This window comes from Arctopsyche grandis, chromosome 4, assembly GCF_051622035.1.
Source record: "Arctopsyche grandis isolate Sample6627 chromosome 4, ASM5162203v2, whole genome shotgun sequence".
Lineage (NCBI taxonomy): Eukaryota > Metazoa > Arthropoda > Insecta > Trichoptera > Hydropsychidae > Arctopsyche > Arctopsyche grandis.
In genome coordinates this window covers 12,109,248-12,132,083 of record NC_135358.1, presented here as the reverse complement: position 1 = coordinate 12,132,083, position 22,836 = coordinate 12,109,248, and the positions used below count along the sequence as shown (strand labels likewise).

Here is a 22,836-nt window from a genome sequence, read left to right as displayed (position 1 = left end):
TCCTCCCGTATTAATGTGCGCGCGCAGAACTTAAAGTTGGTGCGCCTATAAAACTATAGGCGCACCAACTTTAAGCGCCAGAGCCATTGCCCTGTAGGGCTTCGCCCTCGGCGCCCCCAGAGCCTTCTTCCTCGGCGCCCCCTGAGCCTTTGCCCTGTAGGGTTTCGCCCTCGGCGTCCCCAGAGCCTTTGCCCTGTAGGGCTTCACCCTAGGCGCACCCAGAGCCTTTGCCCTGTAGGGGATTCACCCTCGGCGCCCATCAGAGCCTTTGTCCTGTAGGGCTTCGCCCTCGGCACCCCCCAGAGCCTTTGCCCTGTAGGGCTTCGCTCTCGGCGCTACCAGAGCCTTTGCCTTTTTAGGATTCGCCCTCGGCGCCCCCAGAGCCTTCTTCCTCGGCGCCCCCTGAACCTTTGCCCTGTAGGGTTTCGCCCTCGGCGTCCCCAGAGCCTTTGCCCTGTAGGGCTTCACCCTAGGCGCACCCAGAGCCTTTGCCCGATAGGGCTTCACCCTCGGCGCTCATCAGAGCCTTTGCCCCGTAGGGCTTCGCCCTCGGCGCCCCCCAGAGCCTACGCCATGGCGCCCCCTGAGCCTTTGCCCTGTAGGGCTTCGCCCTCGGCGCTACCAGAGCCTTTGCCTTTTTAGGCTTCGCCCTCGGCCCCCCTGAACCTTTGTCCTGTAGGGCTTCGCCCTCGGCGCCCCCCAGAGCCTTTGCCCTATAGGGCTTCACCCTCGGCGCTACCAGAGCCTTTGCCTTTTTAAGATTCGCCCTCGGCCCCCTGAACCTTTGTCCTGTAGGGCTTCGCCCTCGGCTCCCCCAGAGCCTTTGCCTTTTTAGGCTTCGCCCTCGGCGCCCCCTGAGCCTTTGCCCTCGCCCACGACAGTTAATTTCATCGTCTAAAAAATATAAATTGCCATTAATAATATTAACAAAAATTTTATTAATGTTCATATTTCAAAAAAGGAAAATCTAACACAAAATCGTCCATCAGAGCCTTTGCCCCGTAGGGCTTCGCCCTCGGCGCCCCTTAGAGCCTACGCCTTGGCGCCCCCTGAGCCTTTGCCCTGTAGGGCTTCGCCCTCGGCGCTACCAGAGCCTTTGCCTTTTTAGGCTTCGCCCTCGGCCCCCCTGAACCTTTGTCCTGTAGGGCTTCACCCTCGGCGCCCCCCAGAGCCTTTGCCCTGTAGGGCTTCGCCCTCGGCGCTACCAGAGCCTTTGCCTTTTTAGGATTCGCCCTCGGCCCCCTGAACCTTTGTCCTGTAGGGCTTCGCCCTCGGCTCCCCCAGAGCCTTTGCCTTTTTAGGCTTCGCCCTCGGCGCCCCCTGAGCCTTTGCCCTCGCCCACGACAATTAATTTCATCGTCTAAAAAATATAAATTGCCATTAATAATATTAACAAAAATTTTATTAATGTTAATATTTCAAAATAAGAAAAACTAACACAAAATAAAAGTTAAATTCTACCGACCAAAATGCAATGCGAAACTGAAACGAAATGTAATTGGCCATCGCGGGTCGAGTGGGGGGTGAATGCGCTTGCATGTAAATTTTACGTACATACATAAGTCTCATGCTAGATCGATTCGACTACAATTTTAATTTTGTTAAAAATATATATTTTGTAAATATTCTATTTTCATTAAAATGTTAAATTTTATTAAAATAATTAGTATAGGTACATACATAAGTTTTCGCTATTTTCAAATTTCATTATTTATTATGCAAAATATATACATTGATTATAATCCTCCAAATCCTAAATTAAAACTTAAACAATTCTGATGAAGATAAAATGATTGAGGAGTAAAAAATAATAAATAAAAAATTTAAACAAATAAAAATGCTTACGGATAAGTACATGTAATCCTCTCAAAACCTCGTAAATCTTTTCTAATACAAAAAAAAGAATATTTAAATATATATATATATATATATATATATATATATATATATATATATATATATATATATATATATATATATATATATATATCATCATCATCATCATCATTTACAGCCATTCGCCATCCACTGCTGGATGAAGGCCTCTCCAACACGCTTCCACTCGTCTCTGCCTTGCGCAACACTCATCCATCTCATTCCGCACATTTTTCTAATTTCGTTCACCCATCTTCCTTGCGGTCTTCCTTTTACTCTTTTGCCTTCTCTCGGGTACCATTCAAGCACTTCTTTTGTCCACCTTTCGTCCATCCTCCTAGCTACGTGACCCGCCCATTGCCATTTCAATCTCTTCACTCTATCCACTATGTCCACTACCCTTGTCATGCTTCTCACCCACGTGTTCCGCTTTCTGTCTTTCCTCGTTATGCCAAGCATACAGCGTTCCATACTTCTTTGAGTGCATTGGATTTTGTTTAGCATCTTGGCGTTCAGTGTCCAGGTTTCACATCCATACGTCATCACTGGCAAAACGCATTGATCAAAGATCCTTTTCTTCAGGCAGAGTGGCATTTTTTATTTAAAAACAGCGTTCATCCGTCCAAATGCACTCCATCCTAATTTCATACGTCTCTTTATCTCTTCATCTTTACTACCAGACATGTTAATTATTTGACCTAAATATAAATAATTATTTACTACTTCTACTGGTTTATCATCTAAGGGGATGCTATCAGGCATGCAATAACTATTGAACATTATTTTAGTCTTATCTACGCTAATTTTTAATCCTACTTTTCTACTTTCCCTGTCCAGCTGTGTTAGTCTGATGAGTAGGTCAGCTGAATCACGAGCTACTAAAACTATATCGTCTGCGAACCGAAGGTGACTCAAGAAGCGACCATTGATGCTTACTCCGGCTGTATCCCAATCCAAGTTCCTGAAAACTCCCTCAAGTACCGCATTGAATAACTTGGGCGAGATTGTATCTCCTTGTCTTACTCCTTTTCCTATGCTAAATCTATCTGTACCTGAAAAAATTTTAACCGAAGCTGTGGCATTCTTATATATTGCAGCTAACAGTCCCACATAGGGTTCCGGCACTCCCTGTGTTTGTAGAGCGTTAAGTACTGCATTATGACTAACTGTATCGAAGGCTTTCTCATAATCGACGAAACCTAGGCACAATGGCCGTTGATATTCGTTGGCACGCTCGATTAGTTCGCCAACTACTTTGAGGTGGTCCATTGTGCTGAAATTTGCCCTAAACCCTGCCTGCTCTATAGGTTGGTTCTCGTCGAGGATATTCTTCAGCCTTTCTGTAATAACCTTCGTGAAGAGCTTGTAGATCGCTGAAAGTAAACTAATGGGTCGGTAGTTCTTGATATCGCTTTTGTCGCCTTTTTTGTGTATTAAAATGATAGTTGCGTTATTCCATCCTTCTGGTATAGCTTGGTTCTGGATGCATTTGCTGAAAAGTCTAGCTAAGATATTAATTAGGGGGGGGCCGCCACATTTTAGTAAGTCAATGGGAATATTATCTTCCCCTGGGGTTTTACCGTTCTTTGCAGTTTTTAGCGCGGCCTCTACTTCGCTAGGCAATACTGCAGGAACCCTTTGGCCGTGTGTCGATTCCTGAGCGGGAAATTGACCGTTGTTGTTCTCGTAAAGTTTTGCATAGAACGTATAAACTCTGTCTATGATCCCTTCTCTATTCCTAATTATTACTCCGCTCTCTGATCTGATTGCGATCATTTGGTTTTTGCCTAAGAAAAGATCTTGTTTGCACTTTTTCAGGCTACGGTTATTCTTAATTGTATTTTCTATTATCTTGCTGTTAAAATCCCTGACATCCCTGACTATTCTCTTCTTAATTTCCTTATTTACTAGATTGTATTCTTGCTTATTATTATCCCTATCTAATTTCCTTTTATGCTTAATTAGATTTTTGGTTTCCTCTGAAATTTTGCTTACCTTAATCTGTTTCCTGAATCCAACTAATTTCTTACCTGTTGAGGTTAGAACCGAACTAATTACAGTGTTCAATTCCTCGATGTCTGCTTCTGGGTTTAATTTCCCGTATCGATTTCCAAGTTCGAGTTCGAATTCCTTTTTCCTAGACCTTAGTTGAGCGAAATCTGGAAAGTTACTGCATCCTTTTATTAATTTCCTACGTTCGCAATTTATATTAATGGCCATCTTGGCACGGACTAATCTGTGATCGCTACCTATATCTACTTTACTTAAAACACTAACGTCTTTAACGGAGTGCAGGGCATTTGTTAGGATGAAATCTATTTCGTTTCTGTCTCCTTTAGGGCTCTCCCAAGTCCACTTATTGTTGGTGTTTTTCCTGAAAAATGAATTAGTGATAAAGAGCCTGTTGTGTTCTGCGAATTCTATAAGGCGATCGCCTCTGTCGTTTCTTTGGCCGGTACCAAAATTGCCTACTGCTCTTTCTGTATTTGCCTTTTGTCCTATTTTTGCGTTAAAGTCGCCCATGATTATTTTAAAGTGGTGACGGCTATTATCGTATGCGCCCTGTATTTTTTCGTAGAAGTCTTCTATTTCCTCGTCTGGGTGGCTAGATGTGGGGGCGTACACTTGGAAGATTTGACAAGTGTACCTGCTCGAGATTCTTAATACTACATAGCATATACGTTCCGATATGTCGTTTATTTCTATAATATTTCTTTCTATTCTCTTATTGATAAGAAACCCTACTCCTCCTATTTTACCATTTGGTAGCCCTCTCCAGTAGAGACAGTTACCACTTTTTAGGATTATTTGGTTTTCCTGTTTTCGTCTTACTTCGCTAAGTCCTACTAAATCCCATTTGATACTTTCTAATTCATTCTCTAATGCAAGCACACTTCCTTCACTCGATAACGTTCTTACATTGTACGTGGCTAAATACAGGTTTCTATTAGCTAAGCTATCATCCATCGTCACTCTTACCTTGTTGGAGGTTTGGATATTATTTTTCTCGCATTTATCCAAGATGTGTTGAGAAAAAGGCGGTACTTGAGAGAGATTTCCATTCAAGGAGTGAGTTCTTACCGCCATAGACTCTTCTCTGTGGTCAGCTTTGTCAGATAGTCATCCTAGGTATCACTTGGATCACTTATGAGTTATTACATGCCATTTAACAGGGTTACTTTGTAAGTGGAAGTAGTTAGTTATGATAATAATAGATTAGCAATTGTTATACTACTTTTACAAATCTTTATCGTGAGACGCCTCTTTGGAGACAACGGATTTATATATGTGAGTGCGGTTTGCAATTTAATATTTTAATAATAACTTTAGTAAAGAATATAAAATTACACGAATTACTTTGATATAATTTAAATTTGAAAAAGAACTGATAGACAGTTGGGAAACACTGTTTCTGCTTGTTATTAAATAAAGTTCGTTAAGAATTTGGCTGGAAGCAATTATGTGGAAGATTTATTGCTTCTGTGGGACAAACTATTGACTGACGGGAAAGGACCTTTTTTTTGTATTCAGGTAGGGAGATATTACGAATATACCCCGGCCTTATTCACTTTGCACAGATTTTAGACACAAAAAAAAAAAAAAAACTAATATGACAAAATTTTACGAATTCACTGATATAAATACGCTTTACGACCGATCTGCTGATTATTTTTACACTTAAATTATACTAGGATGCAATTAGTAAAATAAGTGAGTGGATGGTTAAGTTTTTAGATTTAATTTCGTGCAATAGCCGGGTTTAAGCGAGTAGTAGCGGGGAATACGCAAAAGCACGTCTTCCCCGCATGACACGATAGACCGAACCTATATATATATAAATATATATATATATATATATATATATATATATATATATATATATATATATATATATATATATATATATATATATTTATACTTATAAAGTTATTACATATTTTTTTATATATTCAAGACCTTATATATTCAAATACACACCTTCTAAATTGATATGACATCGTAGCGGCATAAGTTTAAGCTCCATATTCATCTTCATTTCTTTGCACAATATTTAGAATGCAAAAACATTCATTACAAAACACTTTTTCATTATAATTTAAATTTAAATTCAAATAAAGGAAAAAATTATACCGTAAACAAATGAGTTTATAGTCACAAGTAAAAGAAAATTCCAGACCATTTAACGATAATATTAATACGTAAATAAGCAAAGAACGAAACCGTGTCCGATAACTTTCGAGAAAAAACGGAGACTGACACCGCAAAAATTCTACTGACGACAATAATATCGTATCAAAGGAAACAATATTTCGCAAATCTTAAACGAATGTTGCAATATGTACCTGCAGTTGTGAACGCTCGCGTTTTGAATAAAATCAATTTATTGATTTTATTCAAAATTATTTTATTCAACGAATTATCACTGTACTGCAATCAGAATTGCATTTAATTCTCCCAAAATACAGTCGAATGCTCGATTCGACTAATGTGTATTATTTTGTCGAGTTATTTCCCGTTTTTTATTCCGATTTCAAACGTTGAAATTTGCGTTAATTTTTGATCACGGGCGACCCTCGTGCGTTAGTTGTGAATTAAATTTAAATAAAATAAATGAGTGATCGACAATTGAAACAAGTGAAGTGGAGTGTTTTTGTGTTGAATTTTAAATGTCGTTGCTTTAATTTAAACATCATGCTTGTGAATTTAATAGTTTGACACATTATTACATAAATATACATACATACATTATGTATATATGTATACATTATGTGTATAAGTGTATATGTACATACATAAATCCCCTTTTTATTCCAATTGAAAACATTTTCAAACTTCGATTTAATTATTAATTTTAAAATTTTTATATGTAGGTAGTAAAAATAGTGTATCGAATTAATCAGTACACATTACATAATGCAATTTAAGTATTAATAGATTTACCCACAGTATCGTCTAATATTTTTTCGCAATTCAATTCTTCTTGTCTTCAATTCTTAATTTGATTACTTGAGAAGCTTGAAAATAATCTCGGGGATTCTCAAATTTCATAATGCGAAAGAAGACTTATTTCGTAGTATAAAAAGCTTGCCTTGATCGAAATAAAATTGAATTCACCTAAATTTGTGTATTATTTTGATAAATGCTTTTTATTATTACGAAATTATGTTTACAATATATCTTATATCTATTTTAATAGCTACTAATCTACTCATCATTTTCTATTTTACAATTTTAATTTAATTTGGTTAGTAATCATGGTATTATATTATTCTAATGTTAATATCCCAACACCCATGCTATGATATTTCATCGGGCATAACACTAGTATGTAATAATAATCCAGACTTCTTCTTAGCCAGATCATGTATGTACATATGAACACACATACATACATATATTAAAAGGCACATATGTACATATATAAAAAAGGTGTTTGAACAAAAGCTATTTTTTTTATTCAAGTAAATTTTTGGATATATCATGATGCCCTTTAAAATGTGATTTATTTCTAGTTTTGTTGCTACGAGCAATAAACCAACAACATCTTTTCTTCATTTATTTCCAATGTGATTCTATTTTCGAAAGTGTAAATTTTTACTTTATTATTGTATAATTTACTTATAGTATTCTAAACATCAAATTAGAGTCTGGATCAATATTCACAATGAGTTGTAATAACGATAATGGTTATTCTTTAATTTGTCCACACATAAACGATTTTCGTTATTTGTTTGTTAAATTTAATATTAATCATATAAATTTATATAAAACACAAAATTTAAATATTGATTCGGTTTTCCGTCCAAGGGATCCTCAATATTCGTCTCCAAGCCCACATTTCAAATCTTTCTTTCAACTGCCTTTAATGTCCACGTCAACAAACAAATATTTGTTGATGTTTTAATGTTTCTGTCCCTCCATAATTTACCAAACCGTATTAGTGCGCTTTTAGCCATCCCTATCCTTCGTCTGACCTCTACATATCAATCTATTGATTAAAATAAATGTAATTGAACATTGACTTATAAACCTAGTGCCATCTAATTGTGTTTACAAACGTTTCTACACATGTATATAAATACATATATGAATGTACACACATACATATGTTGTATTTTTGAACCATATTTGAAATTACGCATAATATATGTTATTACATGAATGTTTAACAATTGATAAAAAATAACAATTTAAAAATTGATTACATTAACATTTAAAAACAAAAACATAACTAAAAGGCATATACATATGTATATGTATGTAATTATTATAATTTAATTGGTTTTTAAGCATACTAATACCTTACTTTAAATTAAATAAATAAAATTATCAAAATATTTGTTATTCATCATTTCATTTTTTTCCTTTGTCTGCCTTGAATTTATTTCATAGCACTAATTTATTTAAATTTCAATTGAAATTACCATTGAGTCATAGTCCAATGGACGTTTAATTATCAAATAGCTAATTAGCATTGAATTGATGTATATATTTTTTTAAATTACATACATACATATTTGCTTAATTCGATTTTACCACTGTAAAAATTAAAAAAAATGAATATTTAATATCATAATTACAATAAAAACTTATACCTGAGTTTATTCAGCAAAGACATGAATCCCAAGGGTGATGTCATAAATTTAATCAAATTTCATAATGTTATGAATTTTGTATTCGGTTTACAAAAAATCCACATAAGGAATGGAATCTTACATTCCATCGGAAATTTTTATAAAATATTCTCATCGATTATAGCTGCTATGTGTTTTGCAATATTTATAAGAGATATCATATTTAATATCGAAATAATGACACATAATATACTACATTCAACCGTAACGTGGACTTTTACGTTCACTGAAATCACTACAATGATGACATATATGTATTTAATAGTTCATTTGAAATTTTTAAAATGTGAAGAAGAATTTCGTAAGATTTGCAGTACTTTGCGTAATGTAGACTTGGCTTTGGATTGTAGTCAAAGTAAAAGTTTCACGATAAATATGATCATATTCCATGTAGCTTACGCTTCCTTCAAAATTTTTCATGTTGTTATTAATCACTCAATATGGCCAGAATTTTACATTAATACACATCATTTCTGTTCAATTGCGATGGATTTACAAATAATACACTTCGCTTTAATAATTGGGATCGTTGCAAGAAGATTCGAAGCCTTGAGACTACAATTTAAATTTCATGAGATGGAAAAATATGAACTAAAAAGCGTTAGTCTGAAATTTCAACCCGGGATAATTTCTAGTTTTTGGGAAAACAAACAAAACAAAATGGAACATAAACAAAAAAATATTAATTCAAACGAACTCCTGTCGATCTATAATCAGTTGATAAATATTGTGGACAGTGTAAATTCGTTCTATGGGTTTACTGTATATACTTTTCTTTCAATTAATTAATATATATTTATATATCATTTTAATACCTGTGCGCCGAAAATCTGTTTTTTATAGATATTTTTGTCAATAATAGCAATTTTTGGAGAGATTCTTTTAACAATTAATGTATTAATTGCCTTGGAAAATTCGGGAGCTATGGAAGTTAGTGATTTTTTTATTATTATTTATGTATGTATATAGATTTACATACTTTGAGAAAAGTTATTGGTTATTTTTATAAATCAGCTTCAAAACAAGGTGACAAGTTCATTATTTTGGATGACATCCGAAATTTTAAGATTGATAACAATGACAACCAGCTGTGAACTTTTAAATCAAGAAACAGAAAAAGCAAGCATAGTTCTTCATAAAGTATTAATTTCACCCAACACTGGTAATATTCAAATACATATATCACAAGTATGAATATTTTATATCATATATAGCTTGTTCTATATTTTTATATAATATTTAAATTTTTTATAGAAAATGAAGAAATTATAGCAATTGACAGATTTTCAAGATTGTTACTCAATAGAGACCTGAGAATAAAAGCCGATTCATTTTTTATAATCGATTATAATTTTATCTTTAATATGATACAAGTTCTTATGTCTTATACATTTATACTCAAAGAAATCCAATACAATTAAATATGTACATATGTGGTATCAATTGCAATCTACATGCTATAAATACATAAATTTTCAGTTTGTTTAAAATATTCATGATTTGTTACGATCTCGACAAAGGATTAAGCGTATGTAAAATGTATCTTGGGTTCATCCATGGTAAAAATTTATGTTCAATATCCGTATATTCTTTGTGTGATAAGTTTATTATACATATACAAGGGTCATAATGGAAATTTCTGCTAGTATATTATAAATGAATCCGGAAACAGGATAAATCATTCCCGTGAACTTGAGTTTGGGAATCTGTGGTGCAAAATATCCTATTTAATATTGTAAATTAAGTATTGATTAAATTATTGCAAATAAGGGGATTAAAAAGACAAAAAAATACCATCTGGCCTTTAAGATCCTTATCAAAATAATAAACAAAATTATTAGAGATTAAAAATTATTGGAGAGTAAAAATTATGATTATGAATAAGAGCCATAATTATGAGTTAGTGTAAATCCATGTCAATACTGAATCGTTCAATTTTAAAGACAAATAAATAAAAAGTAAAAGTAAACACCAAAATATGAATGTTTCATTCCATATTTGATTATAATACTACACATATTCATATGAACGTAATAACATATGCATTCGAGTAAATTATATTCATTTGGGTATATTGTTGTAGTAAGAAGTATTACTTCAGAGGAAATGTTGTCTTTGAATAATAATACTAATTTATATAATATTTTCTTATGAAATTACACAAATACTGACATTTTTATTTGGGATACAAAGAGTGAAATTACGAAATAACATTATATATGTAACTGGAATACTATACAGAACATATGCATTAATAATCGGCACTACAATAAGTAGTAGACTAGTAGACTGTAGCCATTACTGGAGGAGTGCTAAATACCACATAGTATAATGAAACATAGAATTGTGAGTTATATATGAAAATTGAACACCAAATATGTATATGCGTTCACGTCTAGACTAAAACCATTTTAACGAATGTGTTCATATAAGAATAAGTATATATAATATATGTATGTACATATATACTGTATGTATATATTTCGATTCCGATTTCATTCCGATTTCAATTCCAATTTCAGTTCCGATTCCCGATTCCATTTTGATTTTTTTTATTGAATACTTTAGTATGGCAAAACCCATGCGATGATATTTCATTGGGATTATCACTAGTTCATCATATAATGGGGAAAGGTTTATACTATAATTATATATTTCAATGAAATTGCATTTTCAATGAAATTGCTATGTAATATTGTAATCATACTCAACTAGTATAACAATTACATAGTCTGTTATAGAATAGAGTGTTTTGTAACACACTTCGTGAATCCACCGGTTAAAATAAAAGGGTTTTAATCTCGAAAATGAAAGAAAAGGAAAAATATAGTAATATAATAACATTGTTAAAAATAAATACGGTTGCAAATTTCTTATGCGGAATACAGAAAATTAACGTTAACAATAATGAATTAGAGAAAATGGGTATTATTTATAAAATTTTCGCATTTGGATTGGCGTTTGTGGCAGCAGTCGGAATGCTTAGAAACTCAATTATACACATTGGAATATCCGCATCAATATTCTCAATGACTCTTGTATTGACTTTTGCATGTTCTGAAATTGCACTATTAGTAGCTTATGTGATGACTATTATTCAAACTGTATGCTTCGATTCCAACAAATTCATTAAACTGTACAGTATTCTTCAAGAAATAGATGAAGAATTGGATTTCAACGATGAGATTCAAAATAAAAGATTCAGAAATAAAATTATTGTCGTCTATATAATATATGTTGTTTTAAAGTGCTTGCACTTTGTCATTGATAAAATCGCGTATCCTGAATATCACATGTTCTTCTATCAATTCTGCGCTACAGTATTAGATTTTCAAATGTTACAATTTACCATAGAAGTTAATATGATCACTACACGGTTCAAATTATTGACTAAGATATTGATCGACACAGTTTCGAAAAAGCGAAATTATAGCAATGTAGTGGTAGACTACGATATATACACTACCGTAACGAACGGCATATGCATACGTAAATCGTTACAACCAATTCAGGTCATCAAAGTATATGCAAAATTAATTGGGATGATAGAAAATATTAACTCGATATACAGTTTCACAGTTAGTGAATACATATGTAAATTTTTTTCTATTGTGTATCTTAGTGCAGGTTCTATAAAAATATTTTAGATTTTGTGCTCGGCTATAACGTATTTTTGGGGACTGCTCTCGGCTCTAAATACCGTCATCGTTACAGATTACTCCACTATGAATAATGTAAGTTTGTTTGTAATGTTTGATGTATTCTATAATTGTCATATAAAATTGAATGTTTCATAATTATATAATTACACATGTAAAGGAGATTCTTGGAGTTACAATACTAATAGTTTGGGCAGTATACCATTTGATTAGAATTATTGTGTTCACCACAACTTGCGAAATATCACGTCGAACATCCGAAACATCTGCAATTGTAATCAATAAAATTTTGATCGAGGCTAATATAGGTGATATAAAATATTCTATTTTATATTTTCCTTGTGAGGTAATAATTTTTACATTTTTTTTTTTAGAAAGTAATGATTTGAATAATATGAATATATTTGCAAGATCGTTGCTTAATAAAGAGGTCCACATAGGTACAATATTTTTTGTAGTCGATTTTGGTTTTGTATTTAAAATTGGAGAAATTATCATGTCATATTTATTTATCCTTAACCAAATGAAATAGGTAAGTCATATAAAAAAATAAAGTATATAAATTGTATATAAATATTTTGAAAGACATTAAAACAATAAAAAAATAGTATTTATTTAATGAAATTTATTTTATCAAAAAATCATTTTTTATTATTATAATGTGTGTAAACTTTATCATACTACATATAATATGTATATATTACTAAAGGGCGGATAGAGAGCGTGCTTTTTCCAGGAATCACGGCATTTTGGGTCTATTCACAAAGCCAGAGTGCAATAAAAAAAGGTTCGGCGAACCTTTAACAAAGGTTCATCATAAAAATGAACAATGCACAACGAACAATAAACAAAGAACGGCACGCTTCCGGTCCGACCTCTATATATTACACATAATAAAATTATTTTTCACTGATATATTTTTGGATTCTTACTTATATATGCAGTAGATATGTATTTAAGTAGTAAAATCATTTTGGATTCATAATATGTACGTTAGAAAAAATTTCCAGGTCGAATTTCCTATGAAAATAATACTCCTTTTATCGAAAATTTTGTATACTAATATTGTATGCACTTATATATGTTATATACATAATTGTATATGTATTATATATTAGTACATACATACTTACATACTTTAGCGCAATATTTGCATTTGAATATTTGCAAACATTCGTGAAAATTATGATTACAATATTATGCAAGTCAGATTTATATTTTTAAGGGGGACCACTAGTGTAACCGCGTGAAAAAAAGGTGATTTTTGGGAATAAAAAAAAAACTACTGTATGGAATGTTTTATCTTTTTAAGGATATATTTGTAGATATATAATAAATACATAATAAAATTTTTAGACAAAAAAATTGAAAATTCAGCGAGTTATCCGTAATCTCCCAAGACTCCAAGAAAAAAGCCCCCCCCCCCCCACTGCTGCAGTGATAGCGACGTTCACAGTGCCTGAAATCAAAAAACTCAGTTTATAAAAAAAAATTCAAATTTCGCGCATAAATTTGTTGATTTTTGGCCTATCTTATCGTACCTACTGCTAATCTGCTATTCCAGGCCCATACAATGTACCTTCTTCTTCTTCTGCTGAAGCCTTTATTCGAGCTGATCGGCCCTCTTTCGAAGCAGCCTGTTGACGATGATCTGCTATTCGTAGCCTCGTATCATCTTTGTCAGCGGCATAATCGTTTGCTGCCATTCCAACTATTATTCCCATCACATTGAACATTTTTAAAATAGAAGAATAGCCGTCATTGAATATTTACGTAGCAAAGTAATTGGATAATTCTATAGTTTTGATAGTTAATTTTTGTGTATCCTTGCTTTTTCCTCCTAAGGTCTTATTAACGTTCTTCAAACTACGGAATCGTGATCCCATTATTTTCTTTACATGTAGATAGCACTCAATTTTTTTGTATCGGAACATCATATGGATTCAAATGCAATATACCGCGTATATTTCGCTGTATTTCAAAAACTATTCGGCTGGCCGCGCACTAGGCAGCCAGGCTGCCGCAGCCAAAATATTGAGCAGCCAGTTTCGGCAGCCAGAGTCGACGGCCAGTAGTCACCTTTCCGTCAAGCGTAGAAGAAATAATTCTTTACCTCTTGTTTCGTAAGAAACGCAAAACAAAGAGAAGATTTTGGATTCATTCATTCAAACAAACAGCGTTTCCAGAATTGAATGGAGAAAGATGGATTGAGATAGCAAATGGTTTCAATAAAAATGCAAATTTTCCCAATTGCATTGGTGCCATCGATGGTAAACATATATGTAAGATTAATAAAACCAAGCTTTCCTCACACTTTGTATTTGTGATTTCCTACCATCTTCGTCTTTTCACATCTCGATCACTATATTCTTCTGAAGACATATCCCATATTGTCTTACGATTTAATCCGTTAACAGATATCCGTTACAGACAATCCTTGAAAGGTCACACAGTCTCTGGGATTCTATTCGCTATCCGCGGCGTAAAACTTCTGGCTGCTACGTCAAGTGCGCGGAGACTGAAGGCAGCCACATACTAGCCACATACATTCTACCTTGCACGCTCTGGCTGCGTGCAGCCAGCTGGCTGCCGTGCAATCGTACGCGATCTATTGGCTGCCGCAGCCAGGAATTCTTGGCTGCCTAGTGCGCGGGCTCCAATGAGCCACCGTATGTTAGATTGGCTGCCTAGTGCGCGGCCAGTCTTCGAGATATGCACTTGAAATTTTATTATGTCTAAATATGCAAAAAAAATAAAAATCGATTTTTTTTAATTTCTCATCACTGTACTATTTTGTAATTTTGTACCCCCCTAAAGTGAGGGGTACAAAATTACATCAGTTTTAAAAAAATGGAAGTTATCATTTTTGGCTTAATTATAATAAAACGTACTTAGATATTAAATATGTAAGTTCAAACAAAATGAAACAATTTTGTTAATTGGTAAAACGAAACGAATCATAAATTTATTGAATAATTAATAAACTTATAATGATAAAAGGTTTTATAACAGTCATACTAAAATTTTCAATACATTATAGAATAAAGTGAACTTCAACATAATTTATGAAATCGTTAGTCCGTATTTCCAAACTTTTCGACTTCAGAATGAAAAAAGTAAAAAAATTTAGCAATATAAGAACATTTTTAAAAATAAACAGATTTACAAACTTATTATTTGGAATTCAGAAAAGTAAAATCACCAATAATGAGTTGGCGAAAATGAGTATTATTTATAAAGTCTTCGCTTTTGGATTGGCGTTTATAGCCACAGCTGGAACTCTTAAAAACTCAATTAGGCACATTGGAATAACTATATCAATATTTTCTATGACAGTTGTGACGACGTTTGCATGTTCTGAAATTGTACTGCTAATTAGTTACTTTATAATAATAATTCAAAGCGTGTGCTTCAGTTCCGAGAAATTCATTAAATTGTATAAAATCCTTATAGACATTGACGAAGCGTTGGATTTAAACAATGAAATTCAAAATAAACAATTTAGAAATAGAATTGTTACTACATATTTAATATATATGGTTTTAAAGTGTTCGCATATAATGATAAACATGTACATTTGGGCAGAATACAACTTGTTCTTCTATCAATTTTGCTCCATAGCATTAGATTTTCAATTGATACAATTAACCATCGAAGTCAATATGATTTCTACACGGTTTAAAATATTAATTAAGAAATTGATTGCTACAGTCGTGAAAAAACCAAATCGTAGCAATTCAGAAGTAGACTTCGAACTATACAATGACATGACGAACGGTATTTGCATACGCGACTCAATGCAACCACTACAACTTGTCAAAGTTTATATAAAATTAATAGGAACGATCGAAAATATCAACTCGATATACAGTTTAACGGTTAGTAGGTTTGATTGATTTATTTTTTCGAGTGTTTGAATACAGACAGATACTAAAAAACATATTTCAGATTTTGTTGGCTGTCACAACATATTTTATTGGACTGCTCTCGACACTCAATGTCGTCATTATGACAGATTATTCTTCTAATGGTAATGTAAGTTGAAGTGATTGATGCATTCTATAATTAATATAAAAATTATTTAATGATATTATTATTTTAAAGGAAAATCGTGGAGTTGCAATTGCAGTAGCTTGGGCATTATACCAGTTTATTAGAATTACCATGTTAACCACCAGTTGCGAAATATTACGTCGATCATTTGAAACAGCTGCGATTGTAATTAATAAAATTTTGATTGAGGCTAATATAGGTTATATTGAAGTGAAATATTCCCTTTTTAATTTTGCCTTAGAATTAATAATTTTTACATTATTCTATATTTTTAGAAAATGGTGGCTTCGATACGATGAACATTTTTGCAAGATTGTTGCTAAATAAAGATGTCCATATAGGTACAAAATTTTTTACAGTCGATTATAGACTTGTCTTCAAAATAAGTGAAGTTCTTATATCATATGTATTCATTTTTAATCAATTTAAATAATTTAAATTATGTATATAAAATTGTGATATAAATTTAATAAGAAATTAAGATAATATATGTACATATATAAAAAAAAATTTTAATGTCTACATTTACACTTTTTTTTGCAAAGGCTTAATTAATAAATTATATTTATCACATAATAATAACTAAAAACTTGTGAGTTTAAGTATTTTGGACTTTGATTTAAATAGTTATGATAGATCTAATGCTACGATAAATTTGTTTATTTGAATAAATCACTATTTATTAAAATTGGTTTGTTTCATTTCTTAGGTTTAGTTTATATGACACTAACCAAAAGTTTGATGATTTTTTGCATTGCATCATTTTATATTTTGTGTCTAAATACCCGTTAAAGTCTTACATACTAGTCATCACTGTCTTGGGTTAGGTAATTCATTTGTAAAATTGACGTTTATCAATCTTATTTTATTCATAATTGAATCAACTTTCATTCTGTTTATCTTCAACAGAGTTTTTGAGCATTTAAGTCACACTTTCTCAGGATCATTTTTATTTTTCATTTCAATTTCGGTTGGTTCATCGGAAACAAATGTATAACAAATTATTTGAATTAAACCAGCCAATGCACTGAGCAAAATGTATGTACTCGGCAACCACGTCAAAGTAACAGAATATATGTAATTTCCCAAGGGGATGATAATAAAAGACACACATTTTTCCAGCACAGCTGTAACGCAGTTGACTTTGCCTGAAAAAGAAAATGCAGATTATTAAATTTTTCATATAGTTGATTATATTAAGCTGAAATAAAAACTATGAAATTAATTTACCTTGTTCGTTTGCTTGAATTTGTTTGTTTAATACAGGCCTTTCAGCTATCATTGCTCCTCTGCTTAATGTCCCCAAAATTGCAGCTAATTACAGAAATTAAAACAAAAATGTATCCATTAAATCTGAACTGTTTTTACGTATGTACCTTATAATGTTTTTACAACACTGCAACTCACTTCCAAATAAGGCCCAAATGTTGAAACTGAACATGAAAGCTATGGAAACGATCATTTGAGAAAGTCCTCCAATGAGACCAATATATCTTTCTCTCATATTAAATCTCTTTTTAAAAATCGAAACAATTACAAATGTTCCTGTAAAATTTCATATGTTATACATATATATAAAAAAAACTTATTTTCAATTCTAGTGCATACATATTTATATACATGTACAAATATTTATACAATAGATTTCACATACCAAATGTGTGTATTATACTTCTGAATCCCACAAGTGTACCATACTCGAGTTCTGTCCAGGCAAATTTATTTCTTAAATATAAATACGTTATGGAGCTTTCAGCTGAAATTTCATAAGACATATTTATTTTTTAACATGTATTAATACTAGAAAATAAATTTCACTTACTTTGATGCTTCGACTAAAACTTTAAAATCTAGTTGGGGACTTAAGAGGGCTGTACACCCGAAACCTTAATTTTGTTGCCGTTCCTTTCTTCGATATATACATATATTGAGTGAATGCGACAATATATGTATATCAATATATATATATATATATTGAGTGAATGCTACAGTTGCGCTTCGACCAGATAATACGTATTCTAAATCGATAAAATCGAGGTTTCGTATTCTCCTATTTTCTCCTCCAAAACTGGACCAATTTTAAAAAAAAATTCATCATCGGTATTAGAAAAATATTTTCTGTGCAACTATATGCGTATTTTTTTTTTAAATCGACCGTTAAATAAGCACGCTGAACTCTTTCGTGGGTTTAAAAAAGAAGTGATTTTATAGATGTTTGGCGGCTCTTAGCTCTTATAAAAAATAACTAATCAAAAAAATAAAACAATATATGCATCCCAATAGTGGATATCCATAGCATATAGTAAAAATAATTACTCTAGTGCCATAATTGAGGATGGGAAAAGTGTAATACGTTTGTATGGACAAGGCGTTGATGTCCAGCCCTCTTAACGTTAAAAATGGAAAAAATGACAATTTTTAAATTTGCAAATTCATTTCGCTTATATATACATACATATGTACATATCTCGAGAACCTCACATATTCTTAAATGGTGTCTCGGGATAAGGAAGATTTTTTAATTGTAGCCGAAGCATGTATTCACTGTTATATCTATACGTATTTGAATTAATATGAAATAAATTGACTCACAGACGTAAATCATAGAATTGCAGCAAGGTACTATAATCATTAACAATATTATTTTTCTCTTGTTTCCTTCTCTCTTTTTAAACACGCACTTTATAACTTGTAAAGGCAATGTAAAATCAATGATTTTGGGCATCTTTTCGGCTACGTTGACATCTTGTATTTTATATATTGCATACAATAGTGATGTAAACTAATGTCATAAAAAATAGAACATAAAGTAAATGTGCATAATTTCTAAAAATATATTTTGATTTGTGTTCTTAAAATTTACCTCAAGTAGTATAGAAATTCCAAACACTCCCGTGAATCCTACACTTCTAATAATAAATGGGCCTACTAATGATCCCAGTACCATATATACGGATAGAAATCCACTGTTACTTCCCATTACCATTGTTGGACATCGATTAGTTTTATAACAGACCTGGATGTAACGAAAATTTTGGATTAATTTCGTATCAAAATTGAATGCTCTCGTAAATTAAATTTGATGCCTCGTCATTAAAAGGGTTTATGTCACATGATTTTTTCTTTCCGTTTCGTAACAACTTAAATTTCAACAACTTCATAGCAAACAAAATAATAACTCACACATATATATAATTTGAGAACGATTGTAAAACAATTTCAGTAATTTTGAGAGGCCATCTCTCTGTTTGTCGTATACATTACATAAGAATTAGACTTTATTGAGTGAATAGCCTCTGAAACACTGAATGTGTTTACAAACGCTTCAGATAAGACGATTTTATCCTCGTTAATGATACTGTGACATGATTATTTACTACTTCAACGAACACATGTTTGTTGACCGAACACTTTCTAGCATTAGCGTGTGTTAATTTGGCAATACACGTTATTATCTTGAATACATATACTAAATCAACGAAACCATTGAAAAAAATTTCAAGAAATAGTAAATTTTGCTAGTTTTAAAATAAAATATACATATATCAGAAAATTTAGTTAGGGTTCTGCCTCTATGTCAGGACTGCTAAATTTATATTTGAATTCTATTATATTACTAATTTGCAATTGAACTACCATAGAGTTATCATTAAAATGAAATAAGCAATTATTGTATCTTGTCTATTGTTTCAATAAAAATATATATATAAGCTTTGATTTTTATTTATTATGACTTTTAATTTTTACATAATTTTTGAAGTGCTTGGTAATCATAACTAAGGGCAAACCCTTCTAATAATTTAATATATGTATGTACTGTATTTATAATTTTTGGATGCGAATCTTTTTACTATTTTTAATGCGACCCTCAGATAACCAAAGATTTACCAGTCGTGTTTTAATTTAAAATAATATTATACATATATATATATATATATATATATATATATATATATATATATATATATATATATATATATATATATATATATATATTATTGAATTAACTTATAACGAATTGAAGTGATTTTTTAATACTAGTAATATTATTAAAGTAATACTAGTCTACTATAAAAAAATGAAACGAACAGAGTGTTATATTAAATGAATGTCATACATATACGTACATGAATGTCGTACATATGTATGTGTATGTATGTATGTTTTACAACGATTTGAAAGATTTTTGTTTTGATTGATTAATAGAATTTAAGTTTTTAGTATCTTCCTGATAATAATTAGAAATTGTAGGTTTTTTCTATCGGGTATTTAAGATACAGAATTGTATATGAATTTCTAGTATTTATAACCTACTTACTATATTACATTTTTTTTTATATTTAATTTGATTTAAGTGTAATATATACAATTCGAGTTCAGTGTTATTCAGATAATAATGCAATTTAATTGCATCATTAGTAAAATTTCAAAAAGTTAACACAGTCGATAACATGTCCTTTCATAAATTATAAAAACGTTTATATATAAATTAAAATATTGCAACTTACGTCACCCAAATAATTGAATCCCGCCATAATCAGCATGGAGAAATTTCCACCGATAGCCAACGGTAAAACTTCTGCATAAATGACCCAAACAGTGGGCACATTCGGGAAAGCTTGAATGATCAACATGGAGAGTGACGTGCACAAGATTCCTATGATTGGTAAAATTATTAGAGGTTTTCTTCGACCGCTAGAGTCACTCCAGGGTCCCAAAAATATGAGGAGAACGCTTGTTATAAAACCGGCGAAGAAACCACTGCCAACCATTAGCGATGACACTATCTTTTGAGACTCTAACTATAAAACAAACAAAAATATGTTCAGTATTGATTGAAGTTTGAAGTAATATTTAGGTTTTGGCATATAATAACAATATAAAATAAAACTTTCACTTACTTCAACTTTGGCCCTCATTTCACCAACAGATCTCAAGCATATATCTTCAGAATAACCTAAATCTACCATGCAGGCTCTTTGTAGAAAAAGATTCTTGAAGGCAAATATTCCCATCACCATTGAAACCGTAACACCAAACCACATGGGTTCCAAAGTAATCTTTGACCTGAATGATGGTGGTTTTTCTTCATCTTTGACCTTCTCTCTACCAAAAAAAAAAATATATATATATATATATATATATATATATATATATATATATATATATATATATATATATATATATACATGTATTTCTGTGTACATATACATATGTATGTATGTACATAGATGCATTAAAAAAATGTCCATTTGAATTAATCTTACTTTCCTTCTGCATCTGGTTTCAAACAAACTTTTTGCTCTTGCAATTCTTTTGAGTCCATCTTAACTATGTATCTAGTTGGCTGGTTGCAGTTGAACTGAAGTGTGTCGTTGAACACACGTCGTTTCAAAATTTGACAACATTTGTATATGACAGAAGCGTGAACTCATAAAGTTGATTATTATACAGCTTTGATAAGAAGCTGCTTTTAATAATCATTATTACAATATCATGTTGTAATAGATGAATGTAACAGACGAATACAAACTGATTTTGTGTACTATAGTAGTAGATACTAAATAATACATAATTTTATACCAAATTTTCAAAACAATATTTTTTTGGATTTTGATTTCAGTATATGCATGTACATTGAAATAGTAAAAATCAGTATACTTTTTATTTGTCTCAAAAAAATGATTATATGCATTTACATTTGTAAAATATATCTAGCCCATGTGAGTAATATTTTGATAAATACCAATTTTACTGAGAATTACTGTAAATGAAATAAAAGTAAATAACACTAAAGTGTATCTGATGTTGCTTTCTACTATACATACATTATACTATAAATTTATAATTAGTTAATGTGGTAACAACTTATTATCTATATACATATAATATTATCATTAAATAATATGACCAAACGCCATGCCAATTTCAGGTAAAAATAGTAAATGTGCCAGTTTGACTTTGCTTTAGATTAGATATAAGCTTACTATATTTAAAAAATAATTGAAATTACATAGTTATATAGTACATAAATAGATAGTTATATATATCGATAGAAAAGGCCACCCAAAATAAATTTATAATAATAACTGTTTTTTTAATGACTAACACTTATTAGATGTATTCATTAAGTATGTAATTAGTGTACAAAGGTCTATTATTGTGAAAGAAATCTTGAAAAATATCACAAATTCTTCGCTTAAAAACAAATGCTTTAAATTCCAAAAAGAATGTCTTAATTCCAAAAACAATGTTTACTTGAAAAGTATGACTGACAAAAGTTGGAATGTCTTGTAACAAACGTTTCATAAAATTTTCAATTTTTCTTTTGAAAACATACATATGTTTTATATATATAAATGAATGTCTGTGTGTATGTGTGTGTGTCTCGAATAAGCTGCTAAACCACTGAACAGATTACTATGAAGCTTTCAGGATTTGTTGTGTGCATGTCCGGGAATAATACTGTGAAAAAAAAACGGGAATAATCGGGAACGGAAACGGGAAAAACGGGAATGAGTGTCATTGCAACGCAATAATTTCAAATGTGTTCGCTACCTACGTTTTTCCGACAAATGGCGAGAACGGGAACGGGAACGGGAATTGCATGCGTT

General features: G+C 31.6%; 2 protein-coding genes across 2 annotated transcripts in view; one reads left to right on the top strand and one right to left on the bottom strand.

The window, feature by feature from the left end:
* The window catches only part of LOC143910667 (uncharacterized), a 384,446-nt gene that overhangs the window by 324,567 nt on the left and 37,043 nt on the right, over nucleotides 1-22,836 (top strand). The gene's annotated exons all lie outside the window — the stretch shown is intronic.
* On the bottom strand, nucleotides 15,108-22,060 carry LOC143910384 (putative peptidoglycan muropeptide transporter SLC46). Its single transcript, XM_077428828.1, has 9 exons — nucleotides 21,490-22,060; nucleotides 21,124-21,328; nucleotides 20,731-21,024; nucleotides 19,086-19,238; nucleotides 18,815-19,004; nucleotides 17,877-17,978; nucleotides 17,630-17,767; nucleotides 17,453-17,536; nucleotides 15,108-17,370 (listed from the first exon to the last, which is right to left on the bottom strand). Exons 1-9 carry the CDS (start codon nucleotides 21,546-21,548, stop codon nucleotides 17,150-17,152), a joined length of 1,446 nt encoding a protein of 481 aa, XP_077284954.1. The 5' UTR covers nucleotides 21,549-22,060; the 3' UTR covers nucleotides 15,108-17,149.